The sequence below is a fragment of the Nannospalax galili genome, unplaced genomic scaffold (assembly GCF_000622305.1).
Source record: "Nannospalax galili isolate Female #2095 unplaced genomic scaffold, S.galili_v1.0 scaffold644, whole genome shotgun sequence".
NCBI classification, from domain to species: Eukaryota; Metazoa; Chordata; class Mammalia; order Rodentia; family Spalacidae; genus Nannospalax; species Nannospalax galili.
In genome coordinates, this window is record NW_008351473.1 from 981,584 (window position 1) to 999,531 (window position 17,948).

At 48.7% G+C, this 17,948-nt stretch overlaps 1 protein-coding gene across 4 annotated transcripts in view; it reads left to right on the forward strand.

The window, feature by feature from the left end:
• Positions 1-513: 513 nt before the first annotated feature.
• The window catches only part of Eln (elastin), a 48,039-nt gene continuing 30,604 nt past the window's right edge, over positions 514-17,948 (forward strand). For all 4 annotated transcript variants that reach the window (XM_029553676.1, XM_017802010.2, XM_029553678.1 and 1 more), the window contains exons 1-6: positions 514-674; positions 9,464-9,514; positions 11,501-11,530; positions 12,153-12,185; positions 14,986-15,012; positions 16,478-16,513. In XM_029553676.1, the coding sequence (XP_029409536.1) occupies positions 590-674; positions 9,464-9,514; positions 11,501-11,530; positions 12,153-12,185; positions 14,986-15,012; positions 16,478-16,513 (262 nt within the window). In that variant the 5' untranslated portion in view covers positions 514-589. The remainder of the gene's footprint in view (positions 675-9,463; positions 9,515-11,500; positions 11,531-12,152; positions 12,186-14,985; positions 15,013-16,477; positions 16,514-17,948) is intronic.

The window sequence follows — 17,948 nt, forward strand, 5'->3', positions numbered from 1 at the left end:
GGTAAAGCCTTGTCTCCAGCCAGACTTGGGGGATGTTGGGGTGTCTGGAGGGCCAGGGTGGGAGCTGAGGCTCAGGACAGCTGGCCTGTGTCCCCACACTGGGCCCGGGGCCCAGGCGAAGGGGCGGGGGCCTGGCCACTCCAGCCTTGGCTAGGGCTGGGATTTTTTTGGCCCGGCTGCCTGGGCCCTCCCTCTTGCTTCCTCTCCCGAGGGCTGTCCTGGCAGAGGCCCCCTCGCACTTTCTGGTGGGAACAAGGCCAGGATCGAGCAAACAGCTACAGAGGGAAGGGAAAACGATGGGGGGAAAAGCAGTGTGTGTGTGTGTGTGTGTGTGTGTGTGTGTGTGTGTATGTGTGTGTGTGTGTGTGAAGGAAAATAGGCCCATGGTCCAGGCAGCTCCAGAGCCAGCCTAGGAAGCTTGCAAGCCTAGCCTTTCGTAATTGCCCCCTCCTCCTGGCCAACTCCTCCCGGCCTCTTCCCACCCGCCCTCTCTCCCTCCCTCTTTCCCTCACAGCAGCCGACCAGGCAGCAATTACGCTTTGGGGATAAAACGAGGCGCAGAGAGCAGGCTGGGGCAGTCCTCCCCGAGATGGCGGGTCTGACAGCGGCGATCCCGCAGCCCAGCATCTTGCTGATTTCCCTGTTGAACCTCCTTCATCCCGCACAGCCTGGAGGTAAGGGTCCCAAGCTGCCCACAACCTGAGGGGGCACCTGAACTCCAGGTGGCAAGATCGGTTGGGGATCCTGGAGATGGAAGTGCCATAAAGGAACCCTTCACCTCCCAGATCCTCCCTCCTCCAGCCAGGATCCTGCAAACTGTCCCCTCCTGGGAACCAGCCCCATTTTAAGGGAGGGGGGCCTGTCAAACGTACACCCCACAAATTAGGATAGTCCCTACCCCAGATCCAAGCGCTAAGGAATGCGCATGCTTTTCCCAGTGGCCATTAGAACTTCTATAGCAAGCTGTGTGGCCTGGGCAGGTTCCCTGTCCCCCTGGGAAGTCAGGTGGTCTCCTCTGAGGAAGGTCAGAGTCAAGGTGATTTTGGCTTTAGAAGATGCTACTGTGGTTTGTCTCTGCTGAAGAGTATGGGAAACCTTGAGAGAGAGAGAGAGAGAGAGAGAGAGAGAGAGAGAGAGAGAGAAAGAGAGAGAGAGAGAGAGAGAGAGAGAGAGAGAGAGAGAGAGAGAGAGAGAGAGAGAGAAAGTCTATGTGGGCATGTCACAGATTATACCACACAGGTGTCAATCTGAGGTTACATTCAGATATGTCCCCAAAGGGGCAGTGTCTGGGAAGGAAGGAATGTCTATTCACAGGCCTGTCCGTAGGCAGTTGGAGGGAGAGGGAGGTATCCTTGAAGTTGTGTATTAGAGACTGCAAAATTCTACCACCTAGCTGGGCCGGATGTGGTGAGCCACACCTGTGATCCCAGTCCTTGGAGACGATGAAGCCAGAGGATTGTGAGTTTTAAGCCACAATCTGGACTAACAGAGTGAGACCCAGTGCAAAGAAAAACTAAAAAAGGGCTGGGGATGTGACTTAGTTGGTAGAGTGCTTGCTTAGCATGCACCAAGCCCTGGGTTCCGTCCTTAGCACCACATAAACTGGGCAGACCTGGTGGCACACACCTGTAGCACACACTCCCAATACTAGGAAGGTGGAAGCAAGAGGATCAGGAGTTCAGAGTCATCTTTGGCTACATAAGACTCTATCTCAAAAAAACAAAAGGCTAAACAAAAAGTCTAGTCCCCAGGTGTGAGTTGTCACTATGCATGAGTGTGTAAACGTTTATGTGAGGGTGTGTTTGGTGTGGAATACAAGTAAGGGTACAGGCTGGGGGAAGTGCCCATCTCTTGAGTGACAGTATGGCCAGTGTCAGAGGCTATATTATTAAACTTCAAGATATTTGGAATCTGGTATGTGTCTGGGTGGAGCACAGTGGTTATAGGGGAGGAAGGGACTGCTCCCAGATGGAAGGTTCACCGACTGTAAAGAGAGAGGTGCAAGCTCATACATGAGCCATTTGCTGGGGCAACCTGGGTGGGGTCTGATTTCTGTGGGAGACCTCCTTGTTGTGGGAACCAGACCTTGAGTGGGCAACAGGGGCATTCTGGGCAGGGCAGGGCTGTAGTCAGAGGCTAGGTGGGAATAGCATCTGTTTCCGAGAGACTGACCTGCTGGGCTGTCAGCTGGGGACAGGGGCTCCCTATGGCTGAGACAAGACTGAGGGTTGTAGGTCCCAAGAAGAGGGGATCCTGCAGGGACAGCAAGCCACTGGTTAAAGATCAGCCACTCTGGCCTATCTGACCTGCCCATCCCAGATGGTATAACTAGTTCCTGGGGAAACTGAAGCCAGGTAGGAAGGAACCCACTTGAGGCAGGAGGATAGCAAGTTGGAGGACAGCCTGAACTATAGTGAGATCTTGTCTCCCCACCCCCCAAAAAAATAAATAAGAGAGGGTTAAGTCCTGAGTTCAATCCCCAGCCCCAAATAAACTGGGCATAACAGGGTACACCTGTGATCCTAGCACTTGGAACCTGGAGGCCAGAGGATCAGGAGTCCAAGGTCATCCTTAAATACTTAAGGAGTTTGAGGACAACCTGGGCTATTCCAGACCCTTTCTTGAAAAAATATAGAAATGAAGAAACTAAGGCTCAGACAGGCTAAAGCAGCCATTGGGAGTTAGTATCAGCCAGTTTGGGGCCCTAAATCAAAAGATGAGGGGATGAGAGAAAGGTGCCAGAGATCATTTAGGGAGGAACAATCCTGGGGTGGAGTCCTCTTTTAAAGGCAGGACAAACCCTCTCCTCATATGTAACCTGGCTGACATCACTCAGTGCTCAGCTGACATAAAGAAAACTTAGCTCTGTCCCAGGGTGGCCAGAGTTCCAGGGTTCAAATAAGGGGAATGTGAATTGATGAGGTCTTTCAAGATCTATTCACAGACTCCACCGGTCATACCTGTCTAGCCTGCCTCTGGCTGGTTCTGGGAGAGCTCAGTCTCCCCAAGAGAAAGGTGTCACAGGGTTAGTTCCATGTTACCAGTAGGGGAAATGATCCTGCGTTAGGGGACAGAGGAGGTAGGTGTGGTGTTTTGCACACTCACAAGGCTAGGACAAGAGGATTGGTATGAGTTTGAATCCAGCCTGTGCTATATAGTGTGTTCCAAGCTATCATGGGTTACATTGTGAGACCTTCTATCAAAAAAAAAAAAAAAAACCCTAAAATAAAATTAAAAGAACACAAAAAACTGAATGTGGTGGTGTATGCCTGTGATCCCAAGGTGGAAGTAGAGCAGGAGGATCAGGAATTCAATGTTCATCCTTAGCTACATAATAAGTTCAAGGCCAACCTAGTCTATATGAGACCCTGTCTCAAAAAGAAAAAAAATAGATACATGAGACATGAAACCAAGTTCAATACTCTCCCTGACCCTCCACCAAAAATATTCTCAACACCACCACTATCAATTTTGATTCAGCTCAGGAGATTCCAACCCTGGCTGGGCATGACAGTCACCAGGGTCTGAATTCTTACTCTATTTGATGTCCCTCACTTGAGGGGGTTGGGGTTTAATAGCTCCCCAGGTGCCTCTGATAAGCTTCCAAGGGTTTAATGCCTTGATCTGACTCTATGTGTCTTGCTGGGGTGGGGGGCAGTCACCCATCCACAGGACAACTGACAGCTTTTGAAAAGCACCCAGCAGTCTATTGCATACACACAATGAACAGCTTGGTGAGGTCTTATCTGCTCAGTCCAATCCCAAACCGCCGAACTGGACTTTGGCTTAGCAGAACCTCTTGCCAAGGTTCATTGGCCCCAGTCTGCATTCCCAAGCTGTTTCATTCCCTAATGGTCTTTGAACCTCCTGGCATCAAGTCCAAGGTAAAATGTGAGTCCCGGGCCAATGTGCTTTGTCTTCCTGGTTCTTGCTTTCCCTGGCTGCAAATTGAGAAAAAGTGTCCCCGTCTTTAGTACCCAGGCTCTGGGGACCAGGAGAGGTGGACAGCAACTACTTGACAACTGTCAAATATATAGATGGAAATAGTAAATAGTAAAATAATAAATTATCTTACTCATAATTTGCTAATAGGATGATGTGTCCTTGTAATTACTTCCTACCTTTAATTTTCTCAGGTTTTTTTTATTATTTATTTATTTACTTACTTACTTACTATTTTGTGATGTTGGGGATGGAACCCAGGGCTTTGACATGCTAGGCAAGCACTCTACACTGAGTTATATCCCCGAGCCCCTAAGTTTTATTTTTCTTCTTTTTCTTTTCTGCCTTTGTTTTTTGTTTTGAGACAGAGTGTCAAATTGATCTAGAACTTACCACATAGCTGAGGGTTACCTTGAACTCCTGATCCTCCTGCCTTCACCTCCTGAGTGCTGGGGTTATGGCTGTGCACCACCAAGCAAGCCTGGCTTGAATTTTCTAAGGTTTAAACATACTTTTGCTTTTCTTTTCAGTTTTTAAATTTTTATTTATTTTTATTTTATGTGTATGGGTGTTTGCTTGCATGTATATAAGTGCACCTGTGTCGTGCAATGCCGGAAGACGCCAGAAGAATGCATCTGATCCCGTGGAACTGGAGTTACAGATGGTTGTTAACCACCATGTGGGTGCTGGAAACCAAACCTGGGTCCTCTGCAAGAGCAGCCAGTGCTCCTAAGCACCAAGTCATCTCTCCAGCCCCTTTTGGTTTTGGGGGGTTTTTTGGTTTTTTTGGTTTTTTTTTTTTTTTTTTTGGTCTTTTTGAGACAGGGTCTCTTTGTAGCCCCAGCTGTCCTAGAACTTACTATGTAGACCAGTCTGGCCTTGAACTCACAAAGATCCACCTGCCTCTGCCTGGCAAATGCTGGGACTACAGACGTGCACCACCACGCCCGGCCCCTTTTGGTTTTTTTAAAACAGGGTCTCACTGTGTGTGTAGCCTGGCCTCTAACTCCACACGTAGAGGAGATTGGCCTCTTGAATTTGCAGTGATCCTCTTGCCTCTGCCTCCCAAGTGGGATTAAAGGTGTGTACCCACACTCCCGCCCTCCCCAGCCCAATTTCTAAGGTTTAATTCTCCCTGTCAGAGGCAGTTGGAGTAGAAACAGGATTCAGGGAGGGATTGTCCAGAGACCCTGAGAAGAGCATTTGAGGTAAGTCTCGAAAGAAAAATACAGTGTGGTGGCACTGGCATATAATCCCCAGAATTCAGGAAGCTAAGACAGGAGGATATTAAGCCAAAGTCCAGCCTGAGCTACATAGAGAGTTCAAAGCTAGCTTTAGACCTGTCTCAGGAAAAAAAAAAAAAAAAGGTGGGGGGCGGGGAAGAGGGAGAAAGAAGAAAAGAGCAGTTGGGTCTCAAGTTCAATGTCAGCCTGGGCTACATAGTTCAAGGACAACCTGGTCTGCATAGTGAGATCTTGTCTTGAGAAAACCAAAGAGAAGAAGAGTGGCTGAGGGAGTATCCACAGGTAGGAAGGGAGCCCTGGCCTGGGGGCTCGGGTGGGCAGAGTCTGAGAGACCAAGGGCTAGGCTCTGTGGCACAGGAGGGAGCCCTCCGTAGACCACTCAGGTAGCAGTGAGGAACAGCACAGCAAGACTCCCAATTCGGGAAGTATACAAGCAGGAGTTCCAATCCAAGGCCAGAAGATTGTTTTGATCCCTGTGAGTCTAAGATTATGACTCTCACATGAGAGAGACAAGATCCACCCCAAGCTAGTGGGCGGAAGAGCCAGACCCACATAAAACAAGGCAAGTGCATTCCAAGCCAGCTGCCAGCAGCCACATGGAGCTGGCACACAGGATGGAAGCCCTCTGTAGACTGTTTTTGTTTTTTGAGACAAGATCTTGCTACATAGCACAAGCTAGCTTAAGCCTCCCTATGTAATCCAGGCTGGCCTTGAAATCTTATATGTAGCACAAGCTGGCCTTGACCTCCCTATGTAGCTCAAGCTGGCCTCAGACTCCTTATATAGCCCAGGATGACCTCAAACTCATGATCTTCCCTGTCTCAACCACTGCCCGCCCCACCACATAACTAGGATTACAGGTATGTACCATTATGCCCAGCTGTGTGTAGATTCTTTTATCATTATTTTTTTTAATTTATTATATTTTTTTATGTGTGTGCATGTATTGCCTTCATGTAGGTAAGTGCACCCGTGTCGTGCAATGTGCACGGAGGTCAGAAGAGGTTGTCAGATTCCCTAGGACTGGAGTTACAGACAGTTGTTAGCTGCCATATGGGTGCTAGGATTCGAACCCAGGTCTTCTGCAAGAACAACCATCTCTCCAGCCCCTATCATTATTTTTATTTAGTGTGTGTGTGTGCACATGCATACCCATGCCATGGCATGTGTGTGGAGGTTAAAGGACAACTTGAGAGAGTCAGCTCTCCCTTTCTACTATGTGAGGTCCCAGGTCAAATTCAGGTTGTCAGGCTTGGCAACAGACACGCAGGAGACACCTTCACCCACTAAGCCATCTCACCAGTCCCAGCAGATTCTTTCTTGTTTTGTTCTCACCTGTCCCATGTTGAGAGAGAGAGAGAGAGAGAGAGAGAGAGAGAGAGAGAGAGAGAGAGAGAGAGCAGAGCTCTTGACAGCCACTCAGCCTTCTCTGTTTCTCATTGCAAAGCAGAAATCAAAAATTCAGATCAGTCAGGGTGACACACGCCTGCCTTCCCAACACTCCAGTGGCTGAAGATCTGGAGTTCAAAACTAGCTTAGGCTAAATAGTGAAATCCTGTCTCAAAACAATATTCCAACTCTCTCCGCCTCCTGGGTCAGCTGTGGAGTTGGGCCAACACTATTGAGCTGTGAATCCTGGGTGTGGAAAGCAGAGAGAAGAGCTGACTGGGGACAGGGGAAGCAATGTCCTCCGGAGGGGCCTGGCCACAGGTGGAGTATAAGAGAACGGCACCCCAAGAGAGAAAAAGTGGTTCAATCAGCCCAGAAGCCTCAAGGGGTTTTATGGAGAGGAGAGAAACAGATCGCATAAATCTCCTATATTTTTCACTTATTTATTGAGCACCTATTGTATACATGGCCCTGGTCATATACTAAGAGAAAAAAGGGGAACTAAGGTCACCCACGTTTGGTTTTGTGTTTGTTTTGAGACAAGGTCTTGCAGTAGCCCCAGCTGGCCTAAAGCTCACTATGTATACCAGACTGGCCTGCCTCTGCCTCCGAGTGCAGGATTAAAGGGGTGTGCCACCATGCCTGCAGGTTTCTGTGTTTGTTTGTTTGAACTGTTACTCTGTGCCAGATATGAACAGAACAAATACTCTTTTACTTGAACCCTTGGAACCATAGGAGACAGCGAAGATCAACCCTGCATTGTAAAAAAGAAAACTCAGGGTTGACTGGGATGTTCAGTTGGTAGAATCCTTGCTTGGTATGTACAAAGCCCTGGGTTCCATCCCCAGCACCACATAAACTGGGCATGGTGGCACAGGCCATAATCTCAGCACTCGGGAGGTAGAAGCAGGAAGACTGGAAGTTCAAAGCTGCTCCTTGGCTGCACAGAATTGGAGGCCAGCCTGGTTGACACAGCAAGTCCCATGGCTACATAGTGAGATACTGTCTTACCATGTTTTAAAAAAAGGAGGAAGGAAGGACGGAAGGGAGGGGGGGACGGAGGGACAGAGGGAGGGACAAAGGGAGGGGCTCAGATAGGTTAAGTGACTTTTCTGAGGTCACACAGCTGGTGAGAAGCCAGAGGGTTCCGTCCGAGTCCCTCATCATTCCCACCCACCACGCTGTTCCCAGCAGTCAGCTCTGGGCTTGGAGAACACAGCAGGGAAGAAAGTGGAGAAGGGAGAGAGCAGAGGCCGAGAACCTCTCTCCATGCATGAGAATGATCAGAGCTTGAAGCCAGAGCCAGGGACTGCATCAAAGGCCAGAGCGGAACCATGTGTGACTTTGGCAGCACATGACAAAACCAGAATGCTTATTCCTAGCAGTCCCAGCCCCCTGGGCTGCCCCTCTGAGCCCCCAAACACTGACCAGATTGCTCACACTATCTAGACCTTACTTGCTGTCAGTCTCTAGGGGGTTGGGAGAGGAAGGGGCACAGACCCCAGGAGGAGTTGGTGCCAGGACTTAGGCACAAGCTGGCCATGGCAGCTGGGGCTGCAGCTGATGGAGCTGACCAGGTCCAGGGACCAGCAGTCCAGCTGTGTAGAGTCACCATGCCTCAGAGGCCAGACACAGACATCTGGCCTTGAGGTCTCTTGGGACCTACCTTGAATCCTCAGCCATGAGACTTCCTGGCTTCCTTCATGCAAGGCAGAGCTGGGCCCTTGGTGACAAGGTGACTTGTCAAGGTTGGAGATCATGGCTCACTTTGGCAGTCTCTATTTTTTGCTATGACAGTAACTCCAGGGCCAGCATCCCTAATGCTCTCCAATGAGAGCTTTGGCTGATCCCTAAGGACTGAACTCGTGACCTTGGCTGGGAATTAACTGTTCTTAGGAAACTATTTGCTTTACTCATTCATGGTGTTCCCCCTCCCACCCACTCCAGGCCCAGGCGTCTCCCAAGACAGCCCTGGGTCAGATGGCCAGAGCCCCACCCAAGAATAGCAGCCCAGGGACCGAGGACACTGGCCGCCTGCTATCCTATCAGTGTGGGAATGACTGGCACCTGGCCAAGGCTGTTTCCTAATTGGTGTCTGCCCTCTATAACAGGCTCCAACCACACTGCTCAGCACTGGGTGGAGTCGGTAGGCAGAGTACCTTGTCCAGTGTCTGTCCACAGCCATAGGCAGGGCTCCCTTGTCACCAAACAGAGCAATGTCAACCCTCGTGTTCAGAGAAGTGGCCTGGGTTCATTCCAAACTCCATGTTTATCCAGCTGTGTGACCCCAGCCATTTCTCTTAACCTCTCTGAGCCTGATTTGTCTGCTAAAACTACACTCAAAATTGATGCACTTCCAACCACAGATGCTTTGGGGTATATGAATGAGAAAATGCAAAGCAAGACGTGGTGGCACACACCCATGATCTCAGTTATTTGGGAGGCTGTGGTAGGAAGGTTGTAAGGTCAAGATCAGTCTGAACTACACTGTGAGAATTTGTCCCAATAAACCAAGAACTGAGGATGTGGTTCAGTGCTAATGCACCTGCCTAGAATCCCCAAGTGGGGGGCTGGGGGCGTGGCTCAGTGTGAGAATGACTGGTGCCTGGCTAAGGCTGTTTCCTAATTGGTGTCACCTGCCTAACTGGTAGAGCACCTGCCTAGAATCCCCCAGTGAGGGGCTGGGGTATGGCTTAGTAAGTGCAAAGGCCCTGGGTTCCATTCCTAGCACGTGCACACACACACACACACACACACACACACACACACACACAAAGAAAAAAAGAAAATGCAAATGGCATTCATTTGGCCTACAAACATTCCTCACCTTCGTTACTAGCATGTTTGATAAGTATAACTAATGAAAGATTCTATGTTCTTCCTTCCAGGGGTCCCAGGGGCTGTGCCTGGTGGAGTTCCCGGTGGAGTCTATTATCCAGGTAATAATGTACATGAAATTTCCACACTCCCACATAAAGCAGATGGGGACAGGAATGTCTGTAAGAGATAACATTTTAAAAATATTTTATTATATTTATTGTGTGTGCCCTGATACTTGTGTGTGGAAGTCAGAGGACAACTTGCAGGAGTTGGTTCCTTCTTTCCACCATGTGGGGGCAAGTCCCTTTACCAGCTGAGCCATCTCACCAACCTGAGATGTTACATTTAACAGTATGGAATGCAAGAACTTTTACACACCTGCCCCTGGGGACCCACAAATCATGCCCACTTTCCAAAGTAGCTAACCAGGCTGGGGATGTGGCTCAGTTGGTAGAGTGCTTACCTAGCATGTACGAAGCAATTGGGTCCATCCCCAACACTGCATAAATTGTACATGGTGGAGCACACCTGTAATCCTAGCACTCAGGAGGTGGAGGCAGGAGGATCAGGGGTTTGAGGTTATCCTCAGCTACACAGTGAGTTCAAACCCAGCCTGGGCTACCCTGTCTCAAAAGAAAAATGCAATTAATGCAGCTGGGCATGAAACACTCTAAAGGCAAACAAGAAGATTAGGCCTTCAAAGCCAGCCTAGGCTGCATAGCAAGACCCTATCTCCCCCACCTACAGAAAGTTGTTCATTTAACATCGCTTTGTAGTTATTAAGACCATAAATATTGTGAAAGATGGAACTTAATCTCTGTTGTCAGGAGGCCGGCGGCTTCACACATTCCTGTCACTAGAAGGCTCACAGTCTTTGAAGCACTAATCCCACTCTTGGCAATCCATTGAAAGCAAATAACTGGAAAAAAGAGAAACAAAGCAACAGGCTGAGGATATGGCTCGGCGGGTTGCCTAGCACGCACAAAGCATTGTGTTCCAACCCCAGTCCTGCATGACCAGGTGGAGTGGTGCATGCCTATCACCACAGCACTCAGGAGGTAGAGGCAGAAGGATCAGGCATTCAAGGCCATCATCCTCAGTAACATAGAGAGTTTCAGGCCAGTCTGGGCTACCTAAGACCAAGTCTTTAAAAAAAAAAAAAAAAGAGGCTGGGTGTGGTGGAGCCTGCCTTTAATCCCAGAACTCGGGAGGCAGAAGCAGGCAGACCTCTTTGAGTTCAAGGCCAGCCTGGTCTCCATAGCAAATCCAGGCCAGCTCAAAAAGACCAAAAAAAAAAAAAAGGCAATCTTAAATCAGCTCATTGGAATGTTATCTGGGAGTGGAGGTGGTACACACCTGTCATCCCAGCACTGGGGAGGCTGAAGCAGGAGGATTGTGAGTTCAAGTTTGAGGGCAGCCTGTGCTACATAGTAAGACTGTCTCAAAAATAAAAGGATATTTGAGTGTTTAGAACTGACATGGACAAGGCTGGAAAGATGATTCAGTGATTGAAGCACTTTCCATGCAAGCGTGAGGACCAAAGCTCAGATCCCCAGAACCCACATAAATACCAGGCATGTATGGCAGCCGCCTGTAATTCCATCCTCCAATGGCAGAGACAGGGGATCCCCAGAGCAAGCTGGCTAGCTGACTAGCCACATCAGTGAGCTCTGGGATTGACTGAGAGACCCTGCCTCAGTGAATAAGATGGACGAGTACAGAGGATGATTCCCAGCATCAACGTTGGGCTTCCATATACATACATATCCATGTGACACGCAACCACATACATGAAAAACAGGCATACACACATGTATCACACACATATTAAAAAAGAAAAAAGAAAAAAATAATAACTGACATGGAAGTCAGGGGAATCTCCAGCCCTGTCTTAGGTGTGGGCGGGCTCAGGGCTATTGACCCAATGAGACAGATGAAGAAACTAAGGGTCATAGAAGTTAACTTTCCAAAGTTGTGTCACTAGGTGGTTATGGATTTGGCAATGGGTGGATGAGTATGGCTTATCTAAAAGGGTATTAATCTCTGGCTATCTCTCTCTCTCTCTCTTTCTCTCTCTTTCCCCATCCCCTTCAAACACACACCAGGGGCTGCTGGTCTTGGAGGACTAGGAGCAGGTAAGTTCAGAAACCAATCTTGATTCCAACTTGGGTACCATACTATCCCTCCAAATCACACACCATTAGACCTGAGCTCTTTAAAAGATTCCAGCACCTGGGCACCCTGTTAAACATACTGAGCATCTATTAGGAAGAGACCTACTTTAAAAACAAAACAGACCCTAGTGACCTTCCTAGGACCTTCCTGCCTTGGTGTTTTTCCTCATGGCCCTTATCTACTTTCATATTTCTTTTGACTCCCCTAAGATATCCTAACAGGCTGAGAATAGCCCATTAGAAAAAAAAAAAAAAAAAAAAACTAAAAAACTTAAAAAAACATTTTTTAAAAAAATTTTTTAAATAGTTTCTGAGGTGAAAAAACCCATAAAAAAAAAAAAAAAAAAAAAAAAACTAAGAAACTTCTGGGCAGAGTGCACATGCCTATAATGCCTATAATCCCAGCACTTGGGATGTAGAGGTGGGAAGAGGTAGAAGGATCAGAATCTCCAGGTCATCCTCAGCTACATAATGAGTTTGAGGCAAGGCTGGGCTACGGAATGAGACCTTGTCTCAAAAAAGAAGTGTAGGAGAGGTGAGTCACCTTCGCTCTCCCATCTACCACCATTTCTTTTCTCTACAGGTCTTGGAGCTGGGGGAAAACCGCCTAAACCAGGTAAGATCCATCCAGGTAACACTCCCTGAGACCCCTGAACACAGGCAGAGGGACCCAGCTGTGGAGGAACAGATTTACAGAGCTATGTCTGGCAAGGGAGTTAAAAGGGAGGGTGTTTTGGGCAGCAACAGCCTCCAGGTATCAACAGGTCAGGGTCAGGCCCCAAGTTGGCCAGACACAGGAGGCTAGAGGCAGTTCGATGCCTGGTGTCCTGCATGGACCCATTGTTCCAGCTCCCTGAAGACTACTCTCTGTACACAGCCCCAGAAACAGCCCTGGAACCATGGGAAAAGTAGAATCTGAGGTCCCAGTGATCCCCCAAGCCTATAAAACAGTACTTAGGATGGAAGGCCTCAGACTATCTCTAGACACTTGACTTCAGACCCAGCCATAAGCTTGAACTTGACCCTCTCCCCAGAAGACCACCCTGCCTGTTCCCAGGTTCCTTTCAGCTGTTTTTAGACCATGGAGTTTTCCAGTAAAAATGTATGAATCTGTCTTATCAGTGCGCTGGAATCTGCTATCGGTAGTCACTCTCAGTGATTGGGAGGTGGCAATTGAGGAAAGAGGCGTTTCAAAGATGCTGTTGGATAAGAATCAGGTGGAGACCAGGCCTGGTGTAATCCCAGCTACTTGGAAGGCTAAGGCACCAGGATTGTGAGTTAGAAATTAGCCTCGGATAGATAGCAAGACCTCGTCTCAAAATAAAAAGTTTTTTAAAAGGGCTGAGGATGTAGTTCAAGGATAGACCACCATCCTGGAATCCTCCACTAAGGAACTGATGCCATGGCTAAGTGTAAAATACTTGCCTAGTGAGGGTCTGGGCTCTGACTCAGTGGTAGAACTCCTGCCTAGACTCCCCCAGAGAGGGGCAGGGGGTGTGGCTCAGCAGTAAAGAAGTTACCTAGCATGTTGGAAACCCTGGGCTCTATCCCTCCTACCAGCACACACATGAAAGAAAGCAGGTGAAAGAACTGTGTCTCCATCCACATTGATGCCCCCCCATATGCAATGCTCTACATGTGGCCCACACATCCCCACCCAGTGCTTTTGCCACCCTGGCTCCAAAATCCTGTGCTTCTAGAGGGCTTAGATGCCCAACCACTCTTATGAAATCCTGATGACAGATGATCCAACTACAAGTGAATGAGCAAGACCCAGATTCCCCTCTGTTGAGAGCCCATCTGGGTTAAGAAACTCCAGGGTTGGGAGCAGCAAGAGAGGTAGAGGACACAGTGTCTGAGCAAACCAGGTCCTGGTGTTTGGAAATCTGTAAAGCCCTGTGACTTGCTGATTCTCTCTTTGGTACCAAGGATGGAGCCAGGGCCTGGTATTATTCTAGGCAAATGTTCTACCAGTTAGCTACATCCTGTCTTCTTTTTATGTTTGAAAAAATTGTATTACATTTATTTACTGTGGAATGAGGAAGAGGTCCATGCACACCACAGCATGTATGTGGAGGTGGGAAGACAATCTACAGGAGTCAGTTCTCTCCTTTCATCATGTAGGTCCTGAGGCTGGAACTCGGGTCTTCTGCCTTGGTGGCAAGCACCTTTACCCACTGAACCTCATCAGCCCTCTTTTTACTTCTCATTTTGATACAGGGTCTCACTAAGTAGTCCAGACTGGCCTTAAACCTTTGATTCTTCTGCCACAGTCTCCCAGTAGCTGGTATGACAGATATGTACCACTGGTCCAGTTCCTAAGGTCATTTTTGAGACTCAGAACTCAAGGTTGTAACAGGTTTGGCCGAGCCACTCTGAATAACCCAAGGAAGGTCCCCACATCTGGGCTGGAGGGATGTCCAGACCTGCCCTGGCAGGATGGATTTGGGGTGCATCATGCTTGGGAACAATTAATCCGTTGAGATAGAGGGTGGGTGGCCTGCCAGCTGCTTCTCCGTGTGGGTGCTACAGGCTGGCTCCTCCCTGTCTGAACTCTCAGCAGGGGACCAGGCAGCTGGGAGCCAGCACTACCCGCACCCAGAGCATCAGCTGGAGGCCAGCCGGCCAGCCAGCCGCTACAAGCAAAGGGTGTGGGTAAGGACAGGAAGGAACTAGTGTGGAGCCCCCACAGGTTACCCTGGCAGGTTGTGCACACTGGGTGCTTTCTGCTGGCAAGCTCGGTGGCCCCAGGAAGTAGGGACTATGGAAGCCACAAATAGATGGACATAGTAACCAAGCATAGTGGTACAGGCCTGTCATCCCAGTACTCAGGAGGCTATGGCCACAGGATCAAGGATTCAAGGTTACCCTGGACTACAGAATGGATTAAGTACTAAGGAGAATGAGACAGGAGAATCACGAGTTTGAGGCCAGTCTGGGCTACATGGCAAGTTCAAGGCCAGCCTGAGTTACAGAGTGAGACTAATGTCAAGAAAGCAAAACAAAAAATTAGGGCTAAGGATGTGGCTCAGTTGGTAGAGTGCTTGCCTAGTATGCACAAAGCCCTGAGATCCACACCCAGCACCACTTAAACCAGGCATGGTGACACACACCGATAATCTCAGCACTCAGGAGGTAGAAGCAGGAAGATCAGTTCAAGATCATACTTGGCTCTATTTTGAGTCTGAAGCAAACCTGCCTAACGAGACCCTGTTTCAAAATTTTTTTAAAGTAAAATAAAATAGATAGGGAAACGGGTTCATAGAAAGTGACATGGCTCGCTCTTCTGCACAGATCACGGGTAGGGGCAACAGAATCTGAACCAAGAACTTTCTGACTCTGGAAAGGAGGCTGGTAGAGTGGTAGGGCCCTGGGCCCCCAACTGTGGATAGCTCTAACTCTCTCCTCTTCTCTAGGTGCTGGACTTCTGGGGGCGTTTGGAGGTGAGTTCAGGGGACAGAGGTTTGGCAGTGGAAAGAATAGAGTAGGTGGCATGGGAAAAAGGCAGCTGACAGTAAAGACCAGGCCTGTCCCCCAACCTCCATCCCATTTTTTTCTCACTTCCTGGACATCTTGTCTTCTCAGTCTGTCTGTAGGACAGGAAAGATCTGTGCATGTCCCTAGCTCGCTATAAGCACAGGAAACAAGGCTGGCTTAAAAGGAGCTGACAGAGCTGGGAAAGGACAGGGAGGTGAGACAGGAAATGATCCAAGCAGCTTCCATCACTGCCTGACTACCACATCACCTTACATGGTCATTATAGACCCATCTTACAGATGTCTGTAATATACACATATTACGGTGATAGGAATGGAACCCAGGACCTTTGCATATGCTAAGCAAGCACCCTATCATTGAGCTACATGCTCAGACCTCACCCCAGGTAGTAAATGAGTTAGGAGAGATGGGTAGAAGATGATGCCCAATGGGAGCCAGGTAGACCCCCTCCCTCCAAGCTCAGCAGACCCCATGCTTGGGGGATCCGCACACAGGACTTTGCCCTGGGGCTCTAGACCCCACAACCAGAGCTGGCACTAACAAGAGAGATTTTCCCACAATTGGGAATAAAACCTGCCACAGCAAGCCTATAACAGGGGCCATCGGTCAAGGCCAAGGCTGTGAAATGTCTCCTGGAGAAGGAGAGGGAATGATTGGGCCCAGGTGTGTGGAGGAGAGAGCCAGAGAGACCCATCTGGATCCTTGACTGAAAGGTGGATAAATGGTGGGAGACAGAAAGGGCTCTCAGGGTTGGGGATGTGGCTAAGTTGACTGAGCACTTGACTAGCATACATGAAGCCCTGGGTTCCATCCCTAGCACCACATAAACCAGACATGGTGGTGTATGTCTGTAATCCCAACACTCAGGATGTAGAGGCAGGAGGATCAAGAGTTCAAGATCATCCTCAGTCACATAGAGAATTTGAGGTCAGCCTGAGCTACATAAGACCCAGTGTCAAAAACCAAAATGTAGGGAGGATCGGGGGACACTCCCAGATCAAAATGGAAGGGAAAGAGCTGTGTCAGGACAGGACAGCAAGGAAGCAGAAAACAGGTCCAGGGTGGTAACTTCCAGTGGGAGCTAGACTGCCCTGGGGTGGGTGAGGGTTCACTATAGACCACTTTTGCTTTTATAGAAAGCTAGCTGGGTCCTGTTGGCTGTCAGGCCTCCTGGGAGACACACAGGCTCAGCCCAGCTTGTTAGAGAGCATCATGTCCACTCTGCCCATAGTATTTAATTGCTAACCAGTGGCAGCAGTTTTCTCAGCATCACACACCCTCCACCCCATTACCAAAGATGCAGAGACCAGCCTAGACCCCCACCCCTCCCCAACTCTGTGACATCCTTCTCACAAGAAGCTCAGGAAGGGCCCACACTCCTACCTCTCTTCATTTGTCTCTTCCTCGCAGGTCCTGGAGGACTCGCAGGTGCTGGCCTTGGGGCAGGTGAGTGTAAATACCCTGGGCAAAATGTCCCCCCTAGAACAAGATATGAGCCCCTGGGGCGGAGAGATGACTCAGCTGTTACCAGTATGTACTACTCTTGTAGAGGACCCTAATGTAGTTCACAACACCCATGTCTCATGACTCTCAACCTCCTGTAACTCCAGCTCCAGGGAAACCCAATAATCTGGCTGCTGATGGTACCAGCATTCATGTACACAGACACATATACTTAATTTTAAAAGTAATTAAGAGCCAGGCATGGTGGTGCACACCTTTAATCCCAGCACTCAGGAGGCAAAGGCAGGCAGATCTCTATGAGTTCAAGGCCAGCCTGGTCTACATAGTGAGTTCCAGGACAGCTGGGGCTACAGGGAGACCCTGTCTCAAAAAGACCAAAAACAAAATAAAAATTAAAAAAAAATAAGAATAGGGGCTAGAGATATGGCTCAGTGGTAAAGAGCACTGGCTAGTCTTAAAGAGGATTCAGGTTTGTTTCCTGGCACCCACATGGTGGCTAACAACTGTTGTAACTCCAGTTCCAGTGGGTCTGATGCCCTCTTCTGGCCACCATGGGCACTGCATGCACATGGTGCACTTATATCTGTGCAGGCACTCATACACATAAAATATAAATAATTTTAATAATAATAACAAATGTATATTTTTAAAAAATATACCAGCCCCTGAGCCCAGCCCACTGAATCTGTTCAAGATACAGAACAATTGGGGCAGAGTACAAACTAGGTGTTAGTCTGGGCAAAAATGTAGGATGACACAGGTGTCAACTACCCCCACAATACTGCCCAGGGTATGAGAGAATCCCCTGGGAGCCTGGGGCCAGTTGTAACACACAGATGGGGACTGTATGGAGGCTGTTCCTGGAGACCCATGGATGGATATACCCTCCAGAGAAGGCAGAGGAGAAACTTAGGTACCAGGCATGGTGGTGGCACATACCTGGAATCCCAGCACTTGGGAGGCTAAAGCATGTGGACTTCAAGCTTAAGACCAGCTGGGTTATACAGCAAGTCCCAGACCAGCCTGAGCTACCTAGTGAGACCTTATCTCAAAAAACAAAATATCAGATGAGGGATATTTTTTAGTGGGTACTTACCTGGCATGCACAAGGCCCTGGGTTCCATTCCCTGTACCACATAAACCAAGTATGGTGGGATACTCCTGAAATCCCAATACTTGGAAGTTAGAGGTAGGAGGTTCGGAAGTTCAAGGTCATCCTCAGCTACATAGCAAGACCTTGACTCAAAAAAATAAAAGATCTGGTGGCATAGTGACATACTCCTTTGATCCCAGCACTCAGGTGGCAGAGGCAGAGGCAGGCAGATCTCTGTGAGATCAAGGTTGGCCTGATCTACATAGTAAAATAAATAAATAATAATATAAAATAAAATATTCACACAGCTTTGTCAGGCTGAGC